Consider the following 27,179-nt stretch of genomic DNA (forward strand, 5'->3'; position numbering starts at 1 on the left):
AATCCCAACCAGCTGTTTCACTGCATTATTTGTATGATTAAAAGCAAAGTGGAATTACAATTGTATTTTGCCTGTGAACTAGCACTGACACTGACATTACTTTTTGGTGACATATCAATGAGGAAAAGGTACAAAGCATCCTTGATCCCTATGCTGGAAACATATTGAGTCTGTTTATATGCATTTTCCCATGACCCTTGTTAATAGAATGGATGGGGGTTATCTGTTTTACCATGTTATGTGGGCTCAGTCTGAAACATTTAAAAACATATATTAGTGCTGTATCCAGTAAGTTTTAAATGATCACAACAGACAAGTGCTTCTTGTAGTATAGTGCGCCCTTGCTTTATGTGGGGACTCCCCCACATAAAGCAAATACCACCTATGCTCGAGCCCCATTTAAATGAATGGGGCTCGTGCATGTGGCGGCGCGGCGGCGCGCACACACACACACCATGGGCATGCGCCCCATTAGTCCCTATGGGACACGCTGCCCCCTTCTCCTCGTGCAGCTTTTAATGTATGCTGAAAGCTGCATAAAGCGCACCCGCATATGACGCAGGTGCACTTTATTTGATGGGTACAACACGGTCACTGTAAAGGAGGATGAACTCTTGTGGTGCATATCAAGTACATCATTGGTCAGTGGTATGGGAAATGACACAATGACACCCCAGTTTTGCTTTCTATCAAAAGGAACAAAGTGGGCCTCATTTTAAGCAGACACAAAATTTACATACTATCCCACTGATGATGGCAGGGGGATTGTTTCTTTGGCCATGCAATCTGCTTAAGCAATGAGGAGGCTATTGAGCAAAAGGCCAATCTCTTATTTGTTATTATTTCATTGGACACCATGGACCCTTCCTTTCTAGAGGATTGACAGCAGCTTTATGTGTAGGTACATAATTTTTTCTTTCACCATATTCGTGACAAGTTGTGTTACACCTTCAGCAAAATATACTAGATAAAGTGGCTGAACTTTATTTATGTATTTATTTATTGGCTGTTTTATATCAGCCAAGAGCAGGGAACTTTCTAGATCAAAAGAGCTGCTACATATGGAGGATAAGTATACATAGTGAACCACTGTATGTTAAAATCAACCTCACAAGACATCTACTAGTATCCACTGCTGAATGGCATCATAGTTTCACATTTGTTTATCAGTTCCAGTGCTGGTGTGTTAAGCTGCTGCCTATGGAATGAGGAAGAAAATTGGGTTGTGGTAGACAAAAACCCTGTTTCATCCTGTATGGTTTTAATCAGACGGGTGTGAAGATGCTGGGTATGGAATGAGAAAGAAAATTGGTTTGTGGTAGACTGAAACCCTGTTATCCTGTGTGGTTTTCATCACTTCTTTAATGATTTTCTTAAATAAAGAAACCTTATATGCAGCCAATACAATACAGATTGTATTAGATTATACCTATTCAGTGAACAGGAAATTTGGCAGAGATCATAACTGAATATTTGATACTGAAAACCTGTATTTAAGTATGTGTACAGTGGCTGCCATTTTCCCAAGACAGTTCTTGTAAAGCAGGGGTGTTCGGGAGTTTCTGTGTGTTAGGATGAAACTACTGTTATTTCTTCAGAATCAAACTCTAGCTAATTTTATTTTTTTAAAGGTACTTAATGTACTGAACAGATGGAGACATGAAGGCAAAGCCTCATCTTTTGTGGGGCACCAATTAGTCTAGGTCTCAAATGGTCAAATTTGGTCCAGGCTGACTAAAATAATTATGAGAGATGAAATTCAGGAGAAGAAAATGGTGTCTGTGTTGCCAGTTGAGAAAGCAAATATTTTCTATTTTTTTTATAGTAAGTCACCAGAACTGCAGCAGGGAATGCCAAGAAATCTTTGTTTATTTGGGTTTTTTTAAACTGCACAACTCAAGCATGTGGTCTACTGTAAATTTTTATCTGTTTTCTTTTTTCTTTTGAAATATCCCAACTCTTAAGTGAAAAATTATGTGTACCTTAAAAGAGTAAAATAGCTGCAGTGATAAGAATTTGTGCTACATCTACACACTAGTACATTTAAGGATGGGGGGATGAAGTAGCTATATTAGATTAGATTGTACTGTAATAAGGGTTGTAAAATTTTATTTTATAAAATAAAGCATTCTTTCCCTTAAGTATGAGTTTCACTTGACTGTTTTTCTTCTCAACAGGGTATGCTATTAAAGAGAAGTGGCAAGTCGTTAAATAAAGAGTGGAAGAAGAAATACGTTACTCTTTCTGATAATGGTGTACTAACCTATCATCCAAGTTTACATGTAAGTATACATGTATTTTATAGTTATCAGATGGTAGTACAAGTATAACCAAACCTGTTTGATTAATAATAATTCTATACGTAAGGAAAATGAATGCCTAATGAATGAACATTCTTTGAAGTATGTTGTTTTAATCAAACTTACTTTGAGCATGCAATTGAAAAACAGTCATAGAATGTACAATGTAGAAATGAGAGGAGGATAGTCCTACTTTAGAGAATGAAATTTGATGGAAAGACTACACTACATCTCTCCTTCCCACCATAACTCTAAAGTATAAGTACATATTTTGGACTCCATTTAAAATTGATACTTGCTTTACTTTTCTAAGCAAGAAGATTCTTAGATTAAGGAAAGAGTACAATTGTACAATTTATACCATAAATGTTATATTTCACTTTGGTTATGCATGTTTAATAGCATGCCACTTCTCCTTCCTTTGAAAATATTAAGAATTTATCTATAGCACTAATCTGATGTTAGAATCCTTTCCACAAAACAAAACCCCAAAGTATTTTCTCCTTCTTTGTGTTAATTGTCAGTAGAGTTTTGGTAACAAAAAAGAGAGCAGGCATATTGTGATAGTCCATTGTCTCAGTTCTCTTACAGGGCAGCAGCTCTTTCCTTCACCCCCTGGTATCTTTTGACCAGGAGTTTTTAAAAATGTTAACTCTAGGATTCCCAAATCACAAAATGGTGTTGGTTGCAAATGGAGTTGGTTATACATGGGTGGCTGAGGTAGAGCCACACATATCCTTAAACATAATTGAATCCCATGAGATCTGTTTAGTATATATGTACACCCATACCTTAAAGTATTTTCTTTTTCATGACCCTCATGCCTGCCAAAATATTTTTACACACTCCAGTCATTCTTTTTCCTATCTCCTTTCAGATTAACTTCCTCCCTGTTCCCCACCAAACTGCTAGGGTTTATTTTCAGGTTTACTCTCTGCTCCATCACTTACTTCTTCACTAACAATTCTGCTCTCTTATCCTCATTTTCTCTATTACTAGTTTGTAATTGTTACCGTTATTAAATATCCTTTTTTTCCCTAGCTGTCATCTATGCCACCTCTGGCCTTTCATTTACAGTTCCTGTGCTTTACTTCAAAGAACAGTTGCTTGTTGAGGAAAATCAAGGGGAGAAAGGAGAGGGGTTGAAGGAGCACTAAAGTGTACATGCTTCCTGTTTTTGTAAATATAAGTGCTAAGATTGTTAAGAGCTTATTAAGATTGTGACTGAACTGCAGTGCCAGTCTTATTTACTTAGAAGTAAGTCTCGCTGTTTTTAGTGGGGCTTTTATACACCGAAATACGTGTGTGGAGTTGCAGTCAAAATTTAACTTAAATAAAATTACTCACTTCAAATTATGTTCAACTTTATGTACTGCATGGAATGGACTGACTGGAGAGCAAGTGAGGAATAGCAGTTGCCTTATGCTTCATGCCCAGGCTGCACTTTTCAGCTCATAAGGAGGAGATAAAGGTGGGCTTTTGGAAGATATTCCCCCTGCCCATGAACATAGCAGGCAACAACATGTTATGCCTACCTTCAGTTTCTCTGTGAAGGAGGGTTAAAGGGGTTTTAACAAAAGATTCCTGACTCCCTAATCATCCAACTCTTTCCCTTCACCCTTGGATTGGACACATTGAACAAATGTGGTGTTGCACAGCTGTGCTCTTTCCAACTGGATTTCTTCCCATTTTTGTGCCGAAGAAGGGGTGCAGAAAAAAAACTGTGTGAGGACAAAGTAACAAAGAACAGCAGCAACAGCAATCTGTAATGGTTAAAAGGATATCTGTTAACTGACATGTTGAGAAAGGCCACTCTGAAGCATAAGATCTCACCTTACAACCTCTTAAATTAAGTCTGAAACCCATCGGTATGTCTTTTTCCTTCCACCTCCACCAACATATACAGTTGGTGCATGGTATCTGCAGGGGTTCCATTCCAAACCCCTAGACCCATGGCTGGCAAACTCCAGAGGACCTTAAGCCCCATTCTCCTTAATGGTGACATGACATGCACATGCTATCATTGAGAAGAACGGGGTGGGGCTCTCCACAGATGCTCCAATCAATGGATGGCAAGTCTGTAGATAGAGAGCCAACAATATACTTCATTCATTCTTTAAATATCTTATTTAAGACACTGATCCACTACAAGTGCTGTAATAATAAGTACATAGCTGCGGACACCTGCCAGTGCATCAAAAGTAGAGAAATGTTCATCTCTGAGCAGTTTTAGGCATAACTAAATCACTGCATGTTTTAGCCTCCTTAATCAAGAAATGTCATCTGTAAAGTCAGTGTGAAATAGTATGTTTTGCATGCAAGAGCCAAGAATCTCAAATTCATTTTGTAGCATCATACGTTCAGATGATCACATACCTTACCTCACTGTTATATTAAAAGGGGCTGGAGAAGAAGGAGGAAGGGAGTGATAAAAACATAATGAGTGTGGCAACGGAGAAGTCAAGACTGAAGGAAACGGTAGTGTAAGGAAATATTTTCACTTAATTATTCAGTTGCATAGCACTGCATGAACAAAATTAGCTTTAAAAAGATATTCATAGTATCTCAACTTATATAATATTATACAAGATTGTATATTATACAGTAATATACAGTAGAAACCAGTTCATGGTGTAATCAGTAAAGGAGAGGTTACTGAAGAGAGTCACAATATACCCTTTGGCCCTCTGAAAGACTCCAACATTTTACTTCTATGTGTGGGAGGGGATTTGCCTTTCATATATAAAAGGGCTGACATTCTGATAGGATTCTGGCTGCTTGGAGGTCTTGGTCTCCAAAGAATCATAGAATCATAGAGTTGGAAGAGACCGCAAGGGCCATCCAGTCCAACCCCCTGCCATGCAGGAAATCCAGATCAAAGCATCGTCGACAGATGGCCATCCAGCCTCTGTTTGAAGACCTCCAAGGAGGGAGACTCCACTACACTCCGAGGAAGTGCGTTCCACTGTCGAACAGCCCTTACTGTCAGGAAGTTCCTCCTAATGTTCAGGTGGAATCTCTTTTCCTGTAGCTTGCATCCATTGTTCCGGGTCCTGTTTTCTGGAGCAGCAGAAAACAAGCTTGCTCCCTCTTCAACATGACATCCTTTCAAATATTTAAACAGGGCGATCATATCACCTCTTAACCTTCTTTTCTCCAGGCTAAACATCCCCAGCTCCCTGAGTCGTTCCTCATAGGGCATGGTTTCCAGACCCTTCACCATTTTTGTCGCCCTCCTTTGGACACGCTCCAGTTTCTCAATGTCCTTTTTGAATTGTGGCGCCCAGAACTGGACACAATATTCCAGGTGGGGCCTGACCAGAGCAGAATATAGTGGCACTATTACTTCCCTGGATCTAGATAAGATACTTCTATTGATGCAGCCTAAAATCGCATTGGCCTTGTTAGCTGCCGCATCACACTGTTGACTCATGTTCAACTTGTGGTCTACTTGGACTCCTAGATCCCTTTCACATGTTGTCTCCTTAAGCCAGGTGTCTCCCATCCTATATCTGTGCATTTCATTTTTTCGCCCTAAGTGCAGTACCTTACATTTCTCCCTGTTGAAGTTCATTCTGTTAGCTCTGGCCCAGCTTTCTAGTCTATTCAGGTCATTTTGAATTTTGATCCTGTCCTCTGGAGTATTAGCTATTCCTCCTAATTTAGTGTCATCTGCAAATTTGATAAGTATTCCCCCAATTTTTTCCTCCAAGTCATTGATAAAGATGTTGAATAGCACTGGGCCCAGGACAGAGCCCTGTGGGACCCCACTGGTTACTTCTCTCCAGGATGAAAAGGTGCCATTGTTGAGCACCCTTTGGGTTCGGCCGGTCAACCAATTACAAATCCACTTAACAGTTGCCTTGTCCAGCCCACATTTTACAAGCTTGTTTGTGAGAATGTCATGGGGAACCCTGTCAAAGGCCTTACTGAAATCAAGATACATACTATATCCACAGCATTCCCTTCATCTACCAAGCTGGTAATTTTATCAAAGAAGGAGATTAGGTTTGTCTGGCATGACTTGTTTCTCTGAAACCCATGTTGACTTTTTGTGATTATGGCATTGGCTTCTAGATGTTCACAGACTCTCTGTTTAATGATCTGCTCCAGAATCTTTCCTAGTACTGATGTCAGACTAACTGGACGATAATTGTTGGGATCCTCTTTTTTCCCCTTTTTGAAGATGGGGACAACGTTTGCCCTCCGCCAGTCTGCTGGGATCTCTCCTGTTTTCCAGGAGTTTTCAAAGATTATTGCCAATGGCTCCGATATTACATTAGCCAGTTCTTTTAATACCCTTGGATGTAGCTCATCTGGTCCTGGAGACTTAAATTCATTTAGGTTAAACAGGTATTCCTGTACTATCTCTTTACTTATTTTGTGCTGAAATTCCCCTATTCTGTCCTCTGCTCCATTATCCTCAGGTTGAGCACCCTTTGCCTTTTCTGAGAAGACTGAGGCAAAGAAGGTGTTGAGTAATTCTGCCTTTTCGCTGTCCTCTGTTAGCATTTTGCCATCTCCACGCAGTGGTCCTACCGTTTCCTTCTTCTTCCTTTTGCTGCGGACATATCCAAAAAAGCCCTTTTTGTTGTTCTTAACCTCTCTAGCAAGCCTGAGTTCATTCTGCGCTTTGGCTTTTCTGACCTTATCTCTACACTTGCTAGCTATTTGTTTGAATTCCTCTTTGGTGATTTCCTCATTTTTCCATTTCTTATACATGTTCCGTTTAAAATTTAGCTGAGCTAAAAGTTCCTTGGTTATCCATCCTGGGTTCTTGCGACATCTCCCATTTTTCTTTCTCACTGGAACTGTTTTAATTTGTGCCTTCAGTATCTCCCTTTTGAGAAACTCCCATCCATCTTGAACTCCCTTCTCTTTTAGTATTCCTGACCATGGGATCGCACCCAGTATTTCTCTAAGTTTACTGAAATCCGCTCTCCTAAAGTCTAGGATGCGTGTCTGACTCTGCCTGGCTTCTCCTTTCCATTGTATAACAAACTCCAGGAGAACATGGTCACTTCCACCTAAGGATCCCACCACTTGCACTTCATTAACCAAGTCATCCTTGTTGGTTAGGATCAGATCTAAAATAGCTGATCCCCTTGTTGTCTCTTCCACCTTTTGGACCATGAAATTGTCTCCGAGGCAAGTGAGGAATTTACTAGACCTTGAGGATCTGGCTGAGTTTGACTTCCAACAAATATCAGGGTAGTTGAAGTCACCCATCACTACTACATCTCTCCTTTCTGAGTGTGTGGTCATCTGTTCTAGAAAGGCATCATCCAATTCCTCTGTCTGACTTGGGGGTCTGTATTAGACTCCCACCATAACATCCTTGTTGTTTCCCTGCCCTTTAATTTTTATCCAGATGCTCTCCACCTGGCTTCCAGGATTGATGTCCTGGATCTCTTCACTGGTGTAAATATCTCTGACATACAGGGCTATTCCTCCTCCTTTCCTGTTTGGCCTGTTTCTCTTGAAAAGGTTATACCCCTCTATTTCCACATTCCAATCATGAGACTCATTCCACCAGGTTTCAGTGATGCCTATTATATCATATTTGCTTTGTTGTACCAGAGAATCCACTTCTCCCAACCTCACTTCCATTCCATTCCAAGACTTACTTTCCCCCCTTCTTTTCCATTCTTTGGTTGTTCTTCCTCTTGTTGCTCTGACCAGAGCTCGGGAAAGTCCTTTCTATTTTGAGCCTGCCTAATATTAAACCAGAAGTGGCACATGTCTTCCAGTTCTAATTGGCAGAAAAGACAGCAGAACTTTATGCTTTATTAAATTTGACAGAAGGGAAAAACAGCCAATCTAACATGTTCTAATAAATCCCAACAACCTAGTTCTCTAAATTATTGTTCTAGCATCAGCATTAATTGTAGGATTTTCCCTAATCAAGTTAGGTAAAACTTACTAAAAAAATCCTGTGAATTAATGTCTTGATGAGTGAATTTACTAACTGATACAAATTTTAGGCAAAAGTGGGTGAAGAGTTCCCACCACCACCACCTTTCTCAAAATACTAGAATCTAGGATCTTCAATTTATGCAAAAGGCTTTGGATAGTGAACTCTATAAAATTCACAATTAAATAGTGGAATTTACTACAACAAGATGTAATTATGTTGACCAACTTATGTGACTTTAAAAGGGAACTGGATAGATTTGTGAATGATGGAGCTGTCAATGGCTACTAGTCAGGATGGATAAACTGTATACTCAGTCCAAGTGTCAGATGCTCCTTTTGAGGGCTCCTGATCATAGAAGGTTTTCTAGGCCTCCCCCCCCCCCCCCAGTGTGCCAGTGAAGCAGCCATGTGTGCCAGTTTGAATCCAGTGTCATTGCCAGGGTCTTGCTTTTATCAAAATTTAGTAGGATTCAGAAGTTCAATTATGTGTAATGCAGGTTTTAAAAAGGTACTTCCATTATAAGTGAGCATGAGTGAGGAAAAAAGTGGAGAATACACCTATCTTTTGCATACTTCTGTTATTTATGTATTTTGCTTGATAAGTATCGGATAAATGAAGCTCTTGAAATGGCATTGGAAAACTTTTGTTGTTGTTGTTGTGTGCCTTCAAGTCATTTTTTGACTTATGGTAACCCTAAGGTGAACCTATCAAGGAGTTTTCTTGGCAAGTTTCTTCCGAGAAGATTTGCTGTTGACATCCTCTGAGACTGAGAGAATGTAACTTGCCTAAGGTCACTCAGTGGATTTACTTGGCTAAGCCAGGATTTGAATCCTGGTTGCCAAAGTCATAGGCCAACACTCAAACCACTATGCCATGCTGGCTCTCACTTGGAGAACTATAATATACTGTATTTATTTTCAGTGTTAGTTGGTTGGTTAATTAAATCTATGTATAAGAAAAAATATTTATTCCATATGAAGTTGTTATTAATGGCCATCAATTTGACTTCAATTTGAATGAGAGACCTCCAATTTACCTTATCATCAACAACCCTGCTCCAGTCTTGCAGACTCAGGGCCATGACTTCCAGGATTGAGTTTATCCACTTGGACAGTGGTCTTCCTCTTTTCCTACTTTGCTAAGCATTATTGTATTTTTACTAAACATTATAGTATTTTCTAGTGAGATATGTCTTCTCATGTTATGGTCAAAGCACAACAGCCTCAGTTTAGTTATCATGGCTTCTAAGGAGAGTATGAAGTAAGAGAGAATTAATATTTTATTGGACCCCATGTTTGATCCGTGTAGTGGAAGCATTTGCTGAACAGAATGGCACTCAGAGGAGATGGTGCAGTGCTTTCCTCATTCTGCAGACTTTCTTTTCTGTGCCACCCTCTCATGCTTTTCTGGAGGGATTCCTAAATCCACTGGAGCAGATTTGGGGGAGCGTATGGAGCAACACGGTGAAGAGAGAATGGACAAAAACTGCCTTCTTCTTGGTTTTTCTAGTGGAAGTGCATATCTGGATCAAAACTCTTCTGAAGGATCAGTGTAGATCTGGATTAAAGATGCCATTTCTGTACCAAACACAGTTAGGAGATTTCTGTGGGATATTTTTTAAAATACCGCATTTTATTTTTGAAAGATTGCCTACCTATACATGCTGAACATGTCTTTACAAATTTAAACTGAAATTATCATTGTTGTCAGGAGGATATAATGGCAGTGTGTGTAATTACATGGCCACATTCAGCAGATCTCAAAGATATGTGTTTTGACCAAGCTTATAATACGATTGTAGGTTTCCTAAGGTCTTTCATGGAAAGAGATAATGTTTTTTATTTCCAGGTGTGCCTGTGGCCCCAATAGAAACCAATCAAGGTGCGATTTATGTTCATTAAATGCTTGTCAAAACTGAAAAATTTTCTAATCAACAGCAATCTAGCTGAAGCCTCCTCAATGGCTGGGAGTGTCGCCTCTGCAGTATCGGCTACTTGCCTGTTACAACTCTAGGCTAGAAATCCGCTGATGATTACATTAGGCTAAGCTGCGAAGTAAATGAACCATATCTTATTTAGGTGCAACTAGCTTCAGTGTAGTTCTGCCCTGCAGGGCACTTTATAGCATTTTATGGCTTTAAAATTAGTGTAGCTTCCCATTTGCTGCAGGGTGCTGCATGTTATGCCTTTGAACTCCATAAGCAAGGGGAAGGGGGTCTTTGTGTCCTCCCCCTTGTTTTCTTCCCCCTGCATTTTAGCAGTTTTATTTTGCATCTTTTTCAGACGGCATTTTGCAATAAAAATGTCTGGCTACCCTCTGTACACAGCAAAAGTAGAGGCATCAGCATTTGCCAGTTAAAACACATAGTTTTTGTCATCAACAATAGATTTGCAGATTATTAACCAGTTTTTCCAGGGTTACCAACTCTTTCTCAGTGATAAAATCATCTTTTGAAAGTAGATACTATATTTACTTGTAATTTGTTTCATTCTGTAGTGTATAGTTAGTATGAATTAAAATATTTTTTTAGTTTACAATAGACAAAGAAACTAAAAACATACAATCCCTTGTTATGCAAAAACATTTCACAGAGTTAATGTGATAAAGGTATGAAAAGACCATTAAACAGAAATAATTAAGACCAATTAATTTAACCCATATAGTCTGTGCCAAAATAGGTAGTTAATTATCAGAATAATGAAAGGCAGTAAATTCTGTTTTGCCAAAACAAATTAGATAGGGAAACTTGGAACAATTGTGCTAAGAAATAAAATAACATGATAGAAATCCAGACTTTTGGCTGCTTTCTAAGTAGTTATTTATAAGATTTCTTTTGGGTCTGTCCATATTGAGATCTTGATGAAAAGAACTAGAGTTGGAACCATTGTGTTGGATTCTTACAGGTATTACACTGTCTTAACCACACACATTGTAAATAATTTTTTTCAGTGCATCTCTATTTTACCAAATCAACAAAATAAAAGTAGCGAAAATTGTTGGCTCTGTGTGATTTCAAAACTGTCCAGCAGGGCACAGTATGAAACAATGCAAGGTAAATACTTCCCATGCCAGAACTAGTTAGAAATCAGAAAACCTATTCTGCATGTCCCATAAGACATTTAAGCACGAGAAGTCATGCGTATGTTCTGTGGTTTCTGAACTGTTCAGTCTTACATGCTTTGGCAGTGTTAACCTCTGATTCGGCAGTGCTTTAGTAAAGCCTGAGTAAAGCTGTCTGAGATCAGTAATGTAGCATGTTATATCTGTTCTGCACTGTTATAAATGTAACCATAGAAGATATGGAGCATGGAGTAATTTGATTTAGTTCAAAAAAAAATTACAACTCATTATTCTTAGCAAATATGAGTGTTTTATTTTATAGATAGACCGAATGCATTCTAAAATCTTACAAATGAATGTCAAGGATATTTGACTGTGTGGTTTAAAAGTAAGGGCTGCAAATTGACATCTGCTATCATCTCTGATTTATCAGCGTCTACTGGTACTTTTTTGCTCTTTTCATTTATTTCTTCCTCCTCTGTCTTCATATGGGAGAAAGAGGCTTATTCTCCTCCTGTTCAGGGAACTCTGAGAATTTTCCCTGTCTTCACAAGAAAGGCAAATTACACACCCGTCCATTGAGTTGTATGAATTTGTTCATTGCATATAAGGTTCTTTCCTCCAGTGGAAGCTTCTATAAATGTAAATGGGAAGGAGGATATTTTCACAGATAGCACCTTTCTCCTGCAGTGTCTGTGCAAGACTTTTTATTTGTATTTATTTGCTGAAGTCTTGCATGTCACATTTTCACCTGACATGGGACAGAAGACATGTCTCACAACAAGGGTGTAAAACAAGATATAACTAAAAACCTAATGATATAAATGTAAAAAAAAATTAAATCAGGTATAATGTTGAACTGCCAATAATTTTTAAATAGTATAGATTCATTTTCAAAGACATAACTCTAAAGATAAAAACGCATTATACACCTCCCATTAAAAAAAAACCCAACCCATTCTGCACAGCTAACGTATATACTTGACTATAAGTCGACTTCATGTATAAGTCGATAGCAAGTATTGGGGGGAAATTATGGATTTTGATATGACCCTTGGATAAGTCCAGGGTAAAACTTAGGGACATGCAACAAAGGATCTAAATGATGAAGCAAAGGAAAACAATGCCCAAGAGCCTACAAAATTATGGCAGGCATAACTCTTTCTGCTCACTCTTAAGGCTGGATGGAAGAGAGAGAGCAGAAGGAGGCCAGTGCTTCCATGCCAGATTGCACTCTTGTCTTTCACCAAGGGATGATTCCCTTTTTAAAAAAGGTTAAAGTATAGAACTTACATTGACCTGTGGATAAGTTGACCTAGGTTTTTGGGGTCAATTTCTTGACTAAAATTTCTAGACTTATACATGAGCAAATACAGTAGTTAATTGCCAAATGCCTATTTAATTCAAAACGTGTTTACTTGCTGGCAAAAGAAAAGCAGAGAGGGAGCCAGCCTCACCTCCTGTGGGAAGGGGTTTCACAGCCTGAGAACAGACACTGAAAAGGTCCTCTCGCAGGTTCTCATCAAATGGACCTGTAAATAGGAGTGGACTTCTGAGAAAGCCCTCCCCTGAGGATTTTAAAGACTCAGGCAGGCTCATACTGGAGCTCAACTATGGGCTGAAACAGACAACCCAGTAAAGCTGGCTTCTCGCCAAGTGGGGGATGTGGTGTTTAGATGTGCCATGCCCCCGAATCTGGGCAAAAGCCATGCCGGCAATTACATGCTGGCCTGCTTCTACCCAGCTTGGGGGGTGTGGCGCTTAGATGCCACACACCCTGGAGCCAGCGAAAAGCAGCTTTTTCCACCCGAAATAGGAGTGGATCTTTCCACTTTTATTTGGAGTGGAAGCTGGCTGGATTAGGGCCGCACATCTGTTTACTGCAGCCCCAATCCAGCCTAAATGGGGCTGCTCCAAGCCGCCCCATTGGGGCCGTCTGTTTTGCCCCTATATCAAGCTCTTTGAATTGTGCCTAAAAATGGACTGGTATCAGTGTAGTTGTTTAAACAAAGGAATTGATTTTCCTAGTAATCAGCTCCAGTTAGCACTCTGGCCACACCTTTTTGTAAGTTTCCAGTTTCACAGACTTCCCCATATTATAATAATACAAACTGGATGTATCCAAGGCACATGTCACGTTAGCCAAATTTACATCTACATGAATAGGCTCCACTGCATACTGTCTTTAACTGTGCAAATGAACTTCCAAGGAATTTGGGTTAGAGCTGTGTCCAGGTATATATCCAAGCTATACACCTGAGAGTGTAACCCATCTAGTACAGGCTGAATCTCTGTTATCTGCTTAAGAGGAGCATTTCTGTCTCGTCTGGATCAAGCTTCATTGTGTTTGCCCTCATCCAACCCATTAATGGCAGATATTATTTTAGCATCAAAACAGCTTCCTTGGAACTAGATGAAAAGGAGAGAGAAAGTTGGCTATCATTTGCATGCTGACACCAAACAGTAGAACTTAAGACAGTCTCTTCCAGCAGTTTCATGTCTATATTGAACAGTGTGGAAAACATGACTGAGTTCTGAAGAATCCCATAAACCAGTGGTCAGAGCATTAAACAATACCCACTGGCCCAGTTTGTAGGTTTGTCCCTCCAAGAAGGGCTGGAACCACTGTAAAACAGTACTTCCGTGTCCTGTCCTTGAGAGGTGTCCCAGAATGATACCACAATTGATAGTATTTTAAAGCTGCCAAGAGACCCAGCAGAACCAAAAGGTAAGTCACCTACCTAGGTGACCAAAGTTAACCAGGTCTGAAACCAGATTGAAATTAATCTAGCTAAGCTAGGAATCCCTAGAGCCGCCAAGCCACCATGTGCTCTAGTTCCTTGTCCAAAAAAAGAATATTGGATACTGGATGGTCTAGTATGGTGTGGCTCAGGGTGATTTTTTTCCCCCAGTAACTGCCTCACCACAGCTTATTGTAGGCAGGATGGAAAGCTATTTGGCCTCAGTGAGGCATTTGCCACACTCCTAACTCAGCCAGTTCCACTCTGGCTGATTTCAAGAGCAAAGAAGAGCAAGGGTCCAATACAAATATGGCTTTTACCTATCCAGGGATCCTGTCCACATCCTCAGGCTGCACAAATTGAAATATATCGAGTAACAGAACAAGGAGATGCCAATATTGCATCTGGTGGATCTGTATCTACTACAGCATCCAAGTCAGAGTGGGTTTGAGCAACTGTGTCAGCAAAATATCTTTCATATTCTTCACAGCATGCTCTTGAGTGATCTTGTGGGGCAGAGTGTAAAAGACCACTTGAGACATCTCCACTGGATGACACTGTGCAGATATTCAGGAGGGATATTGACAAGCTGGAATGTGTCCAGAGGAGGGCAGCCAAAACGGTGAAAGGTCTGGAACCCGTGCCCTCTGAGGAGCAACTTAGGCAGCTGGGTATGTTAGCATGTGGAAGAAAAGGTTAAGAGATGATATAATAGCTGTGTTTAAATATTTGAAAGGATATCATACTGAAAAAGGAGCAAACTTATTTTCTGCTGTTCCAGAGATAGGACACAGTGCAGTAGATTCAAACTACAGGAAAAGAGATCCCACCTTGACATTAGGAAGAACCTCTTGATGGTAAGGGGCTGTTCGACAGTGGAAATTGCTGCCTTTTGAGTGTGGTGGAGTGTCCTTCTTTGGAGGTTTTTAAACTGGATGGCCATCTGTCAAATGTGCTTGTGTATTCCTGCATAGTAGGGGATTGGATAGCCCTTATGGTCTCTTCCAACTCTTATCATTCTATTATTCTATGAAAAATAAAGAGATTAACAGTTGGAAGAGGAAAAGATTCTAGTCTAGCTGCTCAAAGCAGTGCCTACTTTCCATTTCTCTACAGTGGCTGGATGTAGTTGCTGATCAATGGGGGGAAACATATCTTACTATAATATCCTTCCATTTGATAGCTGGATTACAGATGGAGGAAAAAGTGTAAAATATCACAGAAGTTGTGGGCTTGATGTAATCTCTGGGTCAGATGGTACAAGTTGGGGGAGGAAACAAAAATAGCAAAAAGAGAGTTGGGGTAGTTGTCATTGTGCCAGCAGCAGAGTTAACTTCCAAAATGTAGATCAGAGTGAATGGGGGCAAAGCAGATGGCCCAGGCTGCTGTGACTGCACGGTCCGCTCCCAAAGTGGGCCGCTGCCATGGTCCCAAGCCAGCTGCCACTAGGAGCTGGATTTAAACTGCTCCCCCCCCCCCAGCAGATGCATGCTGTCTTTAGTGGCCTTGGAGCAGCTTCTAGTCTCTTTGGGGATGTGCGTCATGTAAATGCCATGCCCGCAAAGTGGTTGGAAGCCGCTTCTTTTGGTCCGTGTGTTTCTATTTTCACAGCAAACTGTGGCTCGGTATTTTCGTTCAACCACAGATTAGACTCTTTTCTTGGTCAGATGGTGCCAGCTCAGACCCCATCCCTGTATAGGTGAAATCAAGATTTATTTATTTATTTGCTCTGTTGCCGATCACATCACAATTGCTTGTGTTGACCCATATTTGGCATTTTAATGGCCATTTTCCTCAGAAAGAACCTTTTTGGAGCCCTTCGCTTTCTCGTGTGTTGACCATCCTACAATTTGGTGTCATGTGCTAACTTGACCCAATGTATCAACCTGAATATGAAGCATTAACTAGCAACTAGAACCACCTCTGGCCTGAAGGTCTAATTGCCCTCGAATTTTTTGTTGGGGGACATGTTCCAGCATTGAATGTTTCCATTGATAGCTTCCATATAAGTTTATAGATGACTGTATGCCCTCTCTCTCTCTCTCTCTCCTCTCTCTCTCTCTCTCTCTCTCATATACACACACACACTCCCTTATTCACTTTTATTCACTTCTCTGAGCTGATCCATTTTTTGTGCAAACCTGGCTTTTTCCAAAGCATGTTGTATCTGGTGTCTTCATGCCACTAGGTATTTCACCTTGCAGTCTGGCAGCCATCACAAACTCTTCTGTTATTATTAGTAATCAGGTTTTCTGATTATTCCATGAGCCCCCACTCCCAGATGAGAAAATATTTTTCATCTCCCACAGAATGTATCTATTCTAATTCTAAGTGATCATTCCTTCATGCTAGGAGTGATACATTGCTTTCCCGAGTCCCTAATTTTGTGTAGCTTCAGAACAGCACATCTCTGACATATCTGCAGAGATCTCATCAACAAACATTTCTGCCTGCCAAAGTTCTCTAGATTACCATATCTGGCTTTCTCATGTCCCTTTTGGAGGAGTTGTCTTCCTCAGAAGAAAGGCCTGGATGACATGCCCCAGGTGGAAGTTCTGTTAGAGAAGGCAAGGGAATTCCAGCTGGCAATACCTGTCTAGTGATGGGAGTCCAAAGCAGAGCCAGGACCCTCCAGATGAGAAGGATTTAAAAGACGACCTCTCAGGAAAAGGAGGCATCTGAAGGTACAGGACATCAGAGAATGAAATGCAAGACTCCAACAGAAGATGCATCAGGAATAGCTTTGTATAGGTGACTGTACTTATGTGAGGAAGTTTCCCAGTTGCTATGCTATTAAAAAACTATCTACCTCAGGAGCATGTGCTAAGAACAGTTTGACTCTCAGTATTCCATGGATTGTCCACTCTCAGTATTCCATGGATTCCTGTTTGATTAAATACCCTTGTAAACCTGACCTTCATAATGCACTGGCCTGTCCTCTGACTGCTTTCTGCTATAATTGTCAATGTGGTAGGCTCAGAATCCATACACAAACAATTATCACTGCTTTGTGGATTTTGGATGTTATTGTATTTTGCTCCATGGCCAAAACAGGTGCCCCTGGATATGAAATCTGGTAGGTTGTTATTCAATCTTGACTTGAGTTCCAACAGTCTTAGTTGCCCATTTTGTTTTCTTTCTGTTTTCTTTTCCATGCACCAGCCTTGACCTAGCTTTTTGGGCTTTCTGTGTCAGCACCCCATAGGACTATTGGGCATTTACAGACAGAGACAGAGTCAGAGGGAACAAATTTGGGTTCAAGGAAACAAGTACATATCCACCACTTCATTCCACCAGTCAGAGAGTAATATACGCAGCACTTAGTGCAATACACCTGCATTCCATTTACACCTCCACTATTTATTCTGTATGCTAAATATAGGCATTTACACTACATTTTTGCATGTCTGCTGTGTTCCCCCCACCCCATCATTTCTGGAGGTTCAGAGGGATTCTTCAGAGAAGCATGGATGGTCATGGTGAGATCTACAGAAGAATCAGCCATATAGAAAATGCATGTCTTACAGTGCTGTGCTAGATGCATTTAGCTCTCACAGAAGTGAACTTTAGTAAGAAATGCTAGGAGCCCATTTCTATACATTTCCTATATATTTTCTTATAGAGAGAGTTGCAAACTAGTTAGTAGACTCCACTAAATGACTGAATTTTGGAGGCATCCCAACTGTCTGTCTATCTATCTTCATGCTGATCTCTTTGAATCCAGATGTCAATTTCAGGTTTGAATGGTGACATGCTGAAATAACATTGTCAGAGAAAGAACAGAATTATTTCAGCCACTGGAGATTAATGTTATTTCTGCAAGACTGATGTTTTGAAAAGAAAGGGAAACATAGGGGTGTTTTAGGGCATTTAATGCAGAATATAAAATTATGTTTATGTATGCGCTTGCATGTATGCTGTGGTTTGTAATATGTCTTTTTATTGTTCCATTATCCTCCTAAATATACACAACCCTTCTCTTTCTAACAAAATTTTCTTTTTCCTATTTGCTTTTTATAAATCTAATACATACATTTAAAACCTATTGGATGAAATTCGGCAGAATAAATTGAGATGGTTGTAGTATCCCACTGCATCCTATAATGGGGATTAAGCAATATAAATGGCTTGGGCCCAGGATACCTTGAGGACCGCCTCTCCCCATATAATCCGCCCCACACACTCAGAACATCTGGGCAGCAACTATTGAGGGTCCCAGGGGCAAGATTGGCCTCCACTGCTAGGAGGACCTTTACCACTCAGCCCCAACCCTCTGGAATTCGCTGCCCAGAGAGCTCCGCTTGGCCACCTCCCTGGCCCAGTTCAAGAAGGGAGTAAAAACTTTCTTGTTCAGGAAAGCATTCCCGGATACAGGCTCCAGTTAGCCTTCCCCCCCTCTGATAGCATTGGCAAGCTGGCCAGAACTGTTTTTAATGTGATTTTAATTGTAATTGATTATGTGTATGTGTTTTTTATTGCTGTACACCGCCCTGATTGCAAGAAGGGCGGTATAAAAATAAAACTTTTATTATTATTATTATTTATAGTAAAAAAAAAATTGAGCACTTTTCTCACAGCTATTTATGAGATGAGCAGTTGCAGTAGCAGCTTCATTTATATACCGCTTCATACCATCTGTAAGCTAATTGCCCCCAACAAGTTGGGTACTCATTTTAGCAACCTTGGAAGAATGCAAGCCAGAGTCGAGCTTGAGTCCTGGTTGGTACTGAACTCAAAATATTGTGGTTTGTGAGTGAGTGTCTGCAGTACAGGCATTTAACCACTGTGCCACCAGGGCTCCTGGTGAGGACTAGTTCAGCATCTGTTGAGCTTTTGGAGAGGGCAGCAGTCACATGTAGTCAGATTATCAGATCAACACCACTGTGGTTTGCACAAATGCCAAGGGTATCCTCAGGAAGTAAAGCAGTGGCAATCAATACGGTGAGTGTATTTTAGGGATTTATTGATTGATTTATGTGTTTTGAGTTTAACTTCAGATACCACATTGCCCACAGCTGACTAAGATGAAGTTGCCTGTTACTGCTAACTGTAGGCAATTACAGATGTATTTTGCCAGCACAAGAGATTCCATGCAGATCTTGGCTTAACAAAAATATGTGCTACTGCCAAGCAGAGGTAAAGTGTATTTTCCACATACTGTGCTGCTTACCAACCCATTGCTTTGAATTATTATTTCTGTAGGAACCACTTTGGTATTCTGAAGCCCTCGTGGTAAATATATGCTGCCCTTCCCCACCTCCCCCTTCCTGCCACCTGGCTGCCCAAATCCCCTGAAAACAGCTCCACATAAGGTAGTTGCTGTGTTAAGCTGTGCTTCTGTCAGCAAGCTGAGCGCTGCGGGTCTCTGACATGGCACTCAATTGCTAGCAGGTTTCTCTCATTGCACCTCATTTGCATCTGGGACATCAATTAGCATGTTTGTTGAGACTAATTGAATGAAACTCAATCATAGCTCTTAATTGCTTGACTATGTGAAAAGAAATCACATTAATGCAGCTAATTAAGTGTATGGCAATAGATGCAACATAATTAGGAGAGGAATGTAAAAAACAAGCGACAGGAAAGGTGCAAGAGCCGTGGGGTGCAGAGGATTCAGATGTTCTGTTACCTTGATATTGACACATTTGAACAGGGGCAGTCCTTCCTTTGGTGCTTTTTTATGTCACAGAATTATGAACATGGAAAACTTGAGAAGCAAAATGTAAATGGATTTGCAATTACTACTTTTTTTCCCCAAGCTGTTGAGGGGCAGAAGCCTAGCACTTCTGGGGTGGGCCACTGTTGAGTGGGCTCTGGGGACTTGTTAAGTGCTGTTTAAAAGTACTTGGCTTTGAATTACCCTCATGTCTTGTTAAAGATCCCCCCCCCCCCCCGGATATTTTCTGCGATCAGCAATTTCTACAACTAACATCGAGGGGAGTTTTCTTTGTAACATTTGCATATCAAAATCAGGCTTGCTGTCTTCCCTTTAACATAGCTTATTCCAGATGTCAGGGTCATCTTGATCTTTTTCTGGTGTGATCATACCATAACTCACTGCCTTGAAGCAGCTGCTTTTATTTTGATTAGTAGTAATGTAAGCTTTTTTTCTTTCCTTGTGGACAGCCAGATGAGATGAGTGTTTTCAGATCTTGCTGCAAGGAAATGCTGCATTCTGGTGTTTTCTTCTTCTGTGAAACAGTTACTGCTACATACTTTACACATATATTGGATGATCCCTAACATACAGTAGCATCAAAACATTAAGGAATGATTTTGTCTGGTTCTTAATTTATCTTACATGGAGTATTACATTAATATGTACTACTGTATTTATATAATGTAAAATTAATACCATAGTACCATAAAATTAATGCCATCATAGCTGGTCAGTTAAACTCTTGGTTTTGACTCAGACTAAGACTTAATGTGTGAGTAGAACTGTCCATGGTAAATGGATAGCTCAAGTTTTTAGCTTGTCTCTGACCAATAATAACTTTTTAAAAAATTTATACACACACTAAAAAAAAATTATATGCACACTAAAGTATACTGTGTTGTTTCTCCAAAAGTACCATAAAGTTACATTCTTTCTTTAACATATGCATGGCAGTTGAATGGTCTTGTCTTTGTAAAAAATATAGATATTTGAATGACGATATATAGAAATATACGAGCCCTTCATATTTGGTAGAGTTTGGTTCTAGGATCCCACACCCCACCCGTGGATACCAAAATCTGTGGATGCTCAAGTCCCATTAATTAGAATGGCATACTGGTGTCCCTTATATAAAATGGTAAAATCAAGGCTTGCGGTTTGGAATGTATATATTTTTTGAATATTTTCAAGCTGTGAATAAGGAATCTGTGGATAGGGAGGGCTGACTGCATTTAAAACAGACAGACACTGTAGATGTCCCCACTTGGTATTTCATGGGGGTGGCTTTGCATTATACCCCAGTGTACATCCTGATTCTTTGTAGCTCTGGTCTAAATTCTTTCATTTTTTTGTATACATTTGGTATACCTGGGATGCATTGGTTTAGTGGTTAAGACACCAGTTCTGATGATCAGGAGATTAGAAGGTTGGCAGTTCGAGGCCCGAGTGCTGCGTGATGGGGTGAGGTCCTGTCACTAGTCCTAGCTTCTGCCAGTTTAGCAGTTCGAAAGCATGTGAATGCAAGTAGATAGATAGGTACCACTTCAGTGGGAAGGTAACAGTGTTCAGTGTAGTCATGTTGGCCACATGACCACCAAAGCAGTCCTTGGACAACGCTGGCTTTTTGGCTTAGAAACGGAGATGAGCACAATCCCCTACAGTCAATTATGACTAGACATTCATGTCAAGAGACTACCTTTACCTTCTTAAAGTTACACAGCGTATTTAATGCCTGTTGGAAAACAGGTCTGTTAATTACATTGTAATGACTACAACACTGGTGGAAGTGCCCACATTCATTTCTATCCATGTATGTATGTATGTATTTATTTATTTATTGCCTGCCTCTTCCCAAGGCTTGAGGTGGGGTACAACATAGATTGCCTTTGTTGTGTGCCTCCAAGTCATTTTTCACTTATGGCAACCTAATGGTGAATGTATTGTAGGATTTTCTTGGCAGGTTTCTGCAGACAGGGTTTTCCATTGCCACCCTTTGAGGCTGAGAGAGTGTGACGACTTGCCCAAGGTCACCCACTGATTTTTTTATGCTTGAGTTGAGGAATCAAACTCTGATCTCCAGAGTCGTCTCCAGACCACTGCACCATACCTGCTCTCACAACATAGATTAACTCACATAAAATGTTTTTTAAAACTGTAAAAACACAGTTAAAACATTGTTAAAATACATAAACATAAGCAGCTATATTGTGAGCGTACCTGCATATGCGTGCATAAATGTGTCATATGTAATTGCAGGAAAAAATATTTTACTATCCTTGCCATAAGTTGGAAATGACTTGAAGGCACACAATAACAAACAACCCTTTATATATAACATTGAAACAGCTGCTTTAAACACATCCACTTTTTCCTGCTTAAACAGCAGATGTGGCCCATGTGATTGGCTGCTTTTGAAATATTTGTTTGTTTGTTTGTTTATATGTGCATTCATTTCATATCATGCTTTCCCCCCAATAGGCTTTAGAGCAGCTTACAGTATACATTAAAACAGTTAAAATAATATAAAGTATGAAAGTTTAAAAAACATTAAATAGTACATTCAATTAAAACACTATTGTTAAACCAAAACACTTAAAGTACACAATGCGTATTAAAACAAGACACCCATATTTATTTGTTTGTTTGCTTGTTTATTTAATAAAATAATATGAAAATATAAATTACATAAATACAAAAGCTCCTTGTAGTGTATATTTAGTGTGAAGTATGGTGTACAGAGCTCTTCTTCTCAAAAATGTAAACCCACAGACCCTAAAGTGAAAATAGTTATGTGCACCTCTTAAATGACAACCATACTGCTCTAATACTGAATTTCATTTTATTGCATTGCATTGCATTTTTCTGCCTCCTGGGAAAAAATGTTTTCTTTTGTTTCAGGACTACATGCAGAATGTTCATGGGAAAGAAATTGATCTTCTGAGAACCACAGTAAAAGTCCCAGGGAAAAGGCCACCTCGAGCCACATCAGCATGTGTACCAATTTCTAGTCCGAAAACCAATGGCTTGTCCAAAGACATGAGCACCTTACACATCTCGCCAAATTCAGGTAAGGTAAAGGCATTGGCTGCATTCTTTGATCCTATCTGTTCAACTTGTATGCCCATGAACCACAGGGCGGCATAGAAAAATGGTGTCCCTTATATAAAATGGAAAATCAAGCTTGCTATTTGTAATTTATAATTTTTTGAATATTTTCAAGCCGTGGATGCTTGAATCCATGGATAAAAAATCTGTGGATAAGGAGGGCCAACTGTAATGACCATGGAGGAGCTACACAGATTCAACCTAGACAATGAGGAAATTGAAATAGTAAAAGAGTTGCCATACTTTGGATCAAACATTGATCAGAATGGGGAGTGCAATCAAGAGATCAGAAAAAGGCTAGAGCTGCATCTGCACTTCAGAAATAATCCAGTTTGAGACCACTTTAACTGCCATGGCTCCATGCTATGAAATTGTGGAATTTGCAGTTGTCTGACAAAGAAGGCCGAATGTCTTACAAAACTTCAGTTCCCAGAATTCCATAGCATGGAACCATTAACTTCCATGTGTGTCAAACTGGATTATTTTTGCAGTATGGATGCAGCCTAAGAATGGAAAGAGCAGCTGTGAAAGAATTAGCAAAGCTCCTAAAGTGTAAAGGTATACATCTGACTGTGAAAGTTAGAATCATATTCCTTGGACAGTGAGGAAAGCAGATCAGAAGAAAATCAATTCATTTGAGATGTGGTGCTGGAGTAGAGTGCTGAGGATACTGTGGACATCTAAAAAGATAAACAAATGGGTCCTAGAACAGATCAAGCCTGAACTCTCTCTGGAAACCAAGATGATAAAGTTGAGGTTTCCATACTTTGGCCACATCATGAGAAGGTATGAGTCACTGGAAAAAACAATAATGCTGGGAAAGGTAGAGGTATGTAGAAAGAAAAGAAGATTACGTGCTAGATGGATGGACTCTGTTAAAAGGTCATGAATTTGCAGGTTTTAAGCAAAGCAGAGGAGGATAGGGAGTCTTGGAGATGTCTCATCCACAGGCCACCATGAATTGAGATGGACTCAAAGGTGATTAACAGCAACAAAATAATGTGATTGAAAATATTTCTTCATTGGCTTGAAGTGGTGCACCTCAAGTCATAGGTTGCTACATCAGTAGGAGCTGGGTCTTGGTGAAGCATTCCTTTATGTGCTGACTGGTGTGCAGAGGCGCTGAGACTTGGTTTATTATGGAGTGTTCTTTTCAGGAATTAGTGAGAGGTGGGGCAAGTAATAGGTAAAATTTCTATTTCTTCATGTTTGTCAAAATCCAAGTTTCATAATTTTCTACCTTACTCTGTTTGCAGAAACTAGGAAAGAAAGTTCATCTCCTAATTGATACATTTTTCTTCTCTCCCATGCAAGGTGTCCATGTGCACCTCTCTGTCCTGCCTCTCTAATAAGCATATGAAGCTGATTGGTAGACTTGGATATGCCATGCGATTCTGTATTGGTTTAGCTTGTTTGTTTTAAATGCCTGTGTAGAGGAGCTGTAATAGCACAGTAACAGGAAAGGGTGGTGATGGTGGTGTAAAGCAGCTGGCTTCATGAACAAGGCTAGTCAACCTGCCCTAGTGTTTGTGCTGGGGAGTGAAAGCACTGAGAAAGAGAAAGGGAACAAGCCTACTTCAAGAGCCAGTGAATTCCTTCCTTCCATCTTTTCACCAACCATGAAAAGTAAGCACTTCTCAAGGCAACCTGGAACTAATTTACATGTGTTGTTCTAATAATCTCAGGGACAGAGGTGCTCTTATGTAAAAAGTCATACAGGATTGTTGAGGGTTCTTAAGCAATATGTGGAGGTAGGAAATGCCTTAGAAATAGGATACTACATCTTAGGCATTAAACTGTTTCTTAAGATTCCAAACTGGATGCTTTGCAAGAAAAGAACAAGGAAAAGATTTAAGACATTTTAAAGCTGTAATGGGAGGGTAGTTACAGTATTCATTAACACCATCCTATTCATGTCAGTGTGGAAGTAAGTCCCACCAAGTTCATTTAGACCTGAACTCTAATTGTAATTTTGTCACCTAATTTAATCACAAAGATTCAGTGCACTTTTGCATGTGAGTCAACACTGAATGTCATGCATAGCAATTTTCTCTTGAGTCTGAAGACAGACACAATCTGCAGCATATGAGTTAATTCCCCATGCCAACCAGTTCAAGCAGGATCTCAGAATCCTAATCTGTCATAACTGTTCCTCCAACCCCTCTCTCCTTGGTTTTTATTTTCTTACTTCACCAGCCAGTCAGACAATTGCCCTCTTTCATCTTAAATAGACAATTAGCAGCAGAAATTTAAAGCTAACATTAGAATGTCATCAAAATTAGGGGGAAAAAGAAAGAAAACAAGTACAGTGGTACCCCGGGTTACGAAATTAATTCGTTCCGCCGCCGCTTTCGTAACCCGGAATACTTCGCAAGCCGAAAAACCCATTGGTGCTAATGGGGAAAAGCCGCGATTTCGTGTGAAATAGCGCCGAAAAGCACCAAAAATTTTTTCGTAACCCGAAAAAACCTTCGTAACCCAGAACAGTTTTTTTAAATGGATTTTTTTCGTAACCCGGAAATTTCGTAAGGCGGCGCATTCGTATCCCGGGGTACCACTGTAGAAGAAGTCTCAGAATGGGACCATTTGCCAAGCCAAAAAATGAAGACACCAAGCAGAAAATGTCAAGCATAGCAATTTTGCAAGTTTTTTATTAGGTTTATTCAGCTTGTAGAGCCAATGTGTTGGACTGTGACCACAGTTCAATTCCATGAAACCCACTGGACAAGTCATATGTTCTCAGCTTCAAGGTAAGGCATATGGCAAACCTCCTCTGAAGAACTCTTGTCCAGAAAACCCCATGGTAGGTTCACCTTAGTGTCTCCATAAGTTGGAAACCACTTGAAGGCACACGACAACAAATTATTCAGCTTACCAAGTTGAAGAAATTGTATAGAGTGGAGAAATACATATTGCAGATATCATGCAAAAGGTATTTCATGGCCCTTTATATTTGTCACTTAATATCTCCATTTCATATGTTTGGGGGGGGGGGAGAGGTGGGCCAGTTTTCCCTGTCAGCCAAGGCCCAGGTTTAGGCCATTAATAAATAATGATGGAATGAACCAAGTACCTAACATTCTTCTAAGGACAATGGCATGTGTACAACATACAAATCAGTACAATTTTTTTTAGGGGGAGGGTATATGTGGTACACTTGTGATATACAGTCGTCCCTCCAGATTCACGGGGGTTAGGGGTGGAGGACCCTTGTGAATCTGAAAAATTCATGAATAATGGGGGGAATTAGTGTGCGCACATGCATTTCCCTTCTGAAGCCTCAAACAGCACTAGCAAGCTATTTGAGGCACTGGAAGGGCAGGGGAATGGGTGATGGCCACTTCCTCCTTCTGTCCCAAGGTTTGAGATCAGGGGACCTCTCTCAAACCTTGGGAGCAAAAGAAGAAGGGTTCTCTGGCCACTTCGGTCCCAAGGCTTCAGGAAGCTCAATTATTCTCAAATCCCTAGCTTTGTGAGCGCACCCTCCCAGATGTTCCCTCACTCACATGAGAAAAGCCTGGGAGGGACAGAGAGGGAGGAGTGCACATGCACACAGTTAGGGACTCCCGAGTAATTGAATCCGTGAATCACAAAGCCACGAATCCGGAGAGATAACTGTATTCTTACTAAGTTGTAGATAGGAATACAGTTTATATGGTGTGTTTTCACAATTGTAAGAATACAATTGGTTCTGTTATTTCAAAGATATGATGTTTACCAGGAACATCACTAATGCCATTTCTACAGTGGCTTCATGCAGTGTTTTCTGCATTAGAAGAATACTGTTTAACAGCCAGTTCAGGAGAAAAAAACTATGTATTTCTAGATCTAATGAGGAAGAAGCATTTCTCAGAAAACAAAAAAATTCTGTCATTTGTAAAATATAGCCTTGATATCAAACAATTTAAGACATGTTTTTTTTTGGGGGGGGGGGGGGATTCAGTCACAACTTAAAATATATGAGTTACAAAATTATATAACTCTGAAATTGTTGTCTGAGTGTGCAACTGCTATGTAAAAGGCAAAATCTGTCTTGTGGATTATTAAGAAATAAATAAAAATTAAAAATCGTAATGCCTTTATAAATACTATGGTGCAATAACACTAGGTATGCTATGTAAACAAACAAGCTTCATTTATATACCGCTTCATACGCCTAAGCAGTGTCTAAGCTGTTTACAACTGTAAGCTAATTTGCCCCCAACAGTCTGGGTACTCATTTTAGCGACCTTGGAAGGATGCAAGCCTGAGTCGAGCTTGAGCCCTTTTTCTGGTTTTGAACTCGCAACCTTATGGTTTTGAGTGAGTGGCTGCAGTACAGTATAGGCATTTAACCACTGTGCCACCAGCGCACCTGGTGTAAGAGTTCTGGTCACCACACATGAAAAAAGAAAAAT

The 27,179-nt window shown here is 40.1% G+C and overlaps 1 protein-coding gene across 1 annotated transcript in view; it reads left to right on the forward strand.

Moving 5' to 3' along the window:
- Window positions 1-27,179, forward strand: part of AGAP1 (ArfGAP with GTPase domain, ankyrin repeat and PH domain 1) — a 383,533-nt gene that overhangs the window by 195,791 nt on the left and 160,563 nt on the right. The window contains 2 exon segments of the mRNA XM_042467277.1: window positions 2,178-2,282; window positions 22,576-22,744. Of these exon segments, the coding sequence (XP_042323211.1) occupies window positions 2,178-2,282; window positions 22,576-22,744 (274 nt within the window).

Source organism: Sceloporus undulatus, chromosome 1 (assembly GCF_019175285.1).
Source record: "Sceloporus undulatus isolate JIND9_A2432 ecotype Alabama chromosome 1, SceUnd_v1.1, whole genome shotgun sequence".
NCBI classification, from domain to species: Eukaryota; Metazoa; Chordata; class Lepidosauria; order Squamata; family Phrynosomatidae; genus Sceloporus; species Sceloporus undulatus.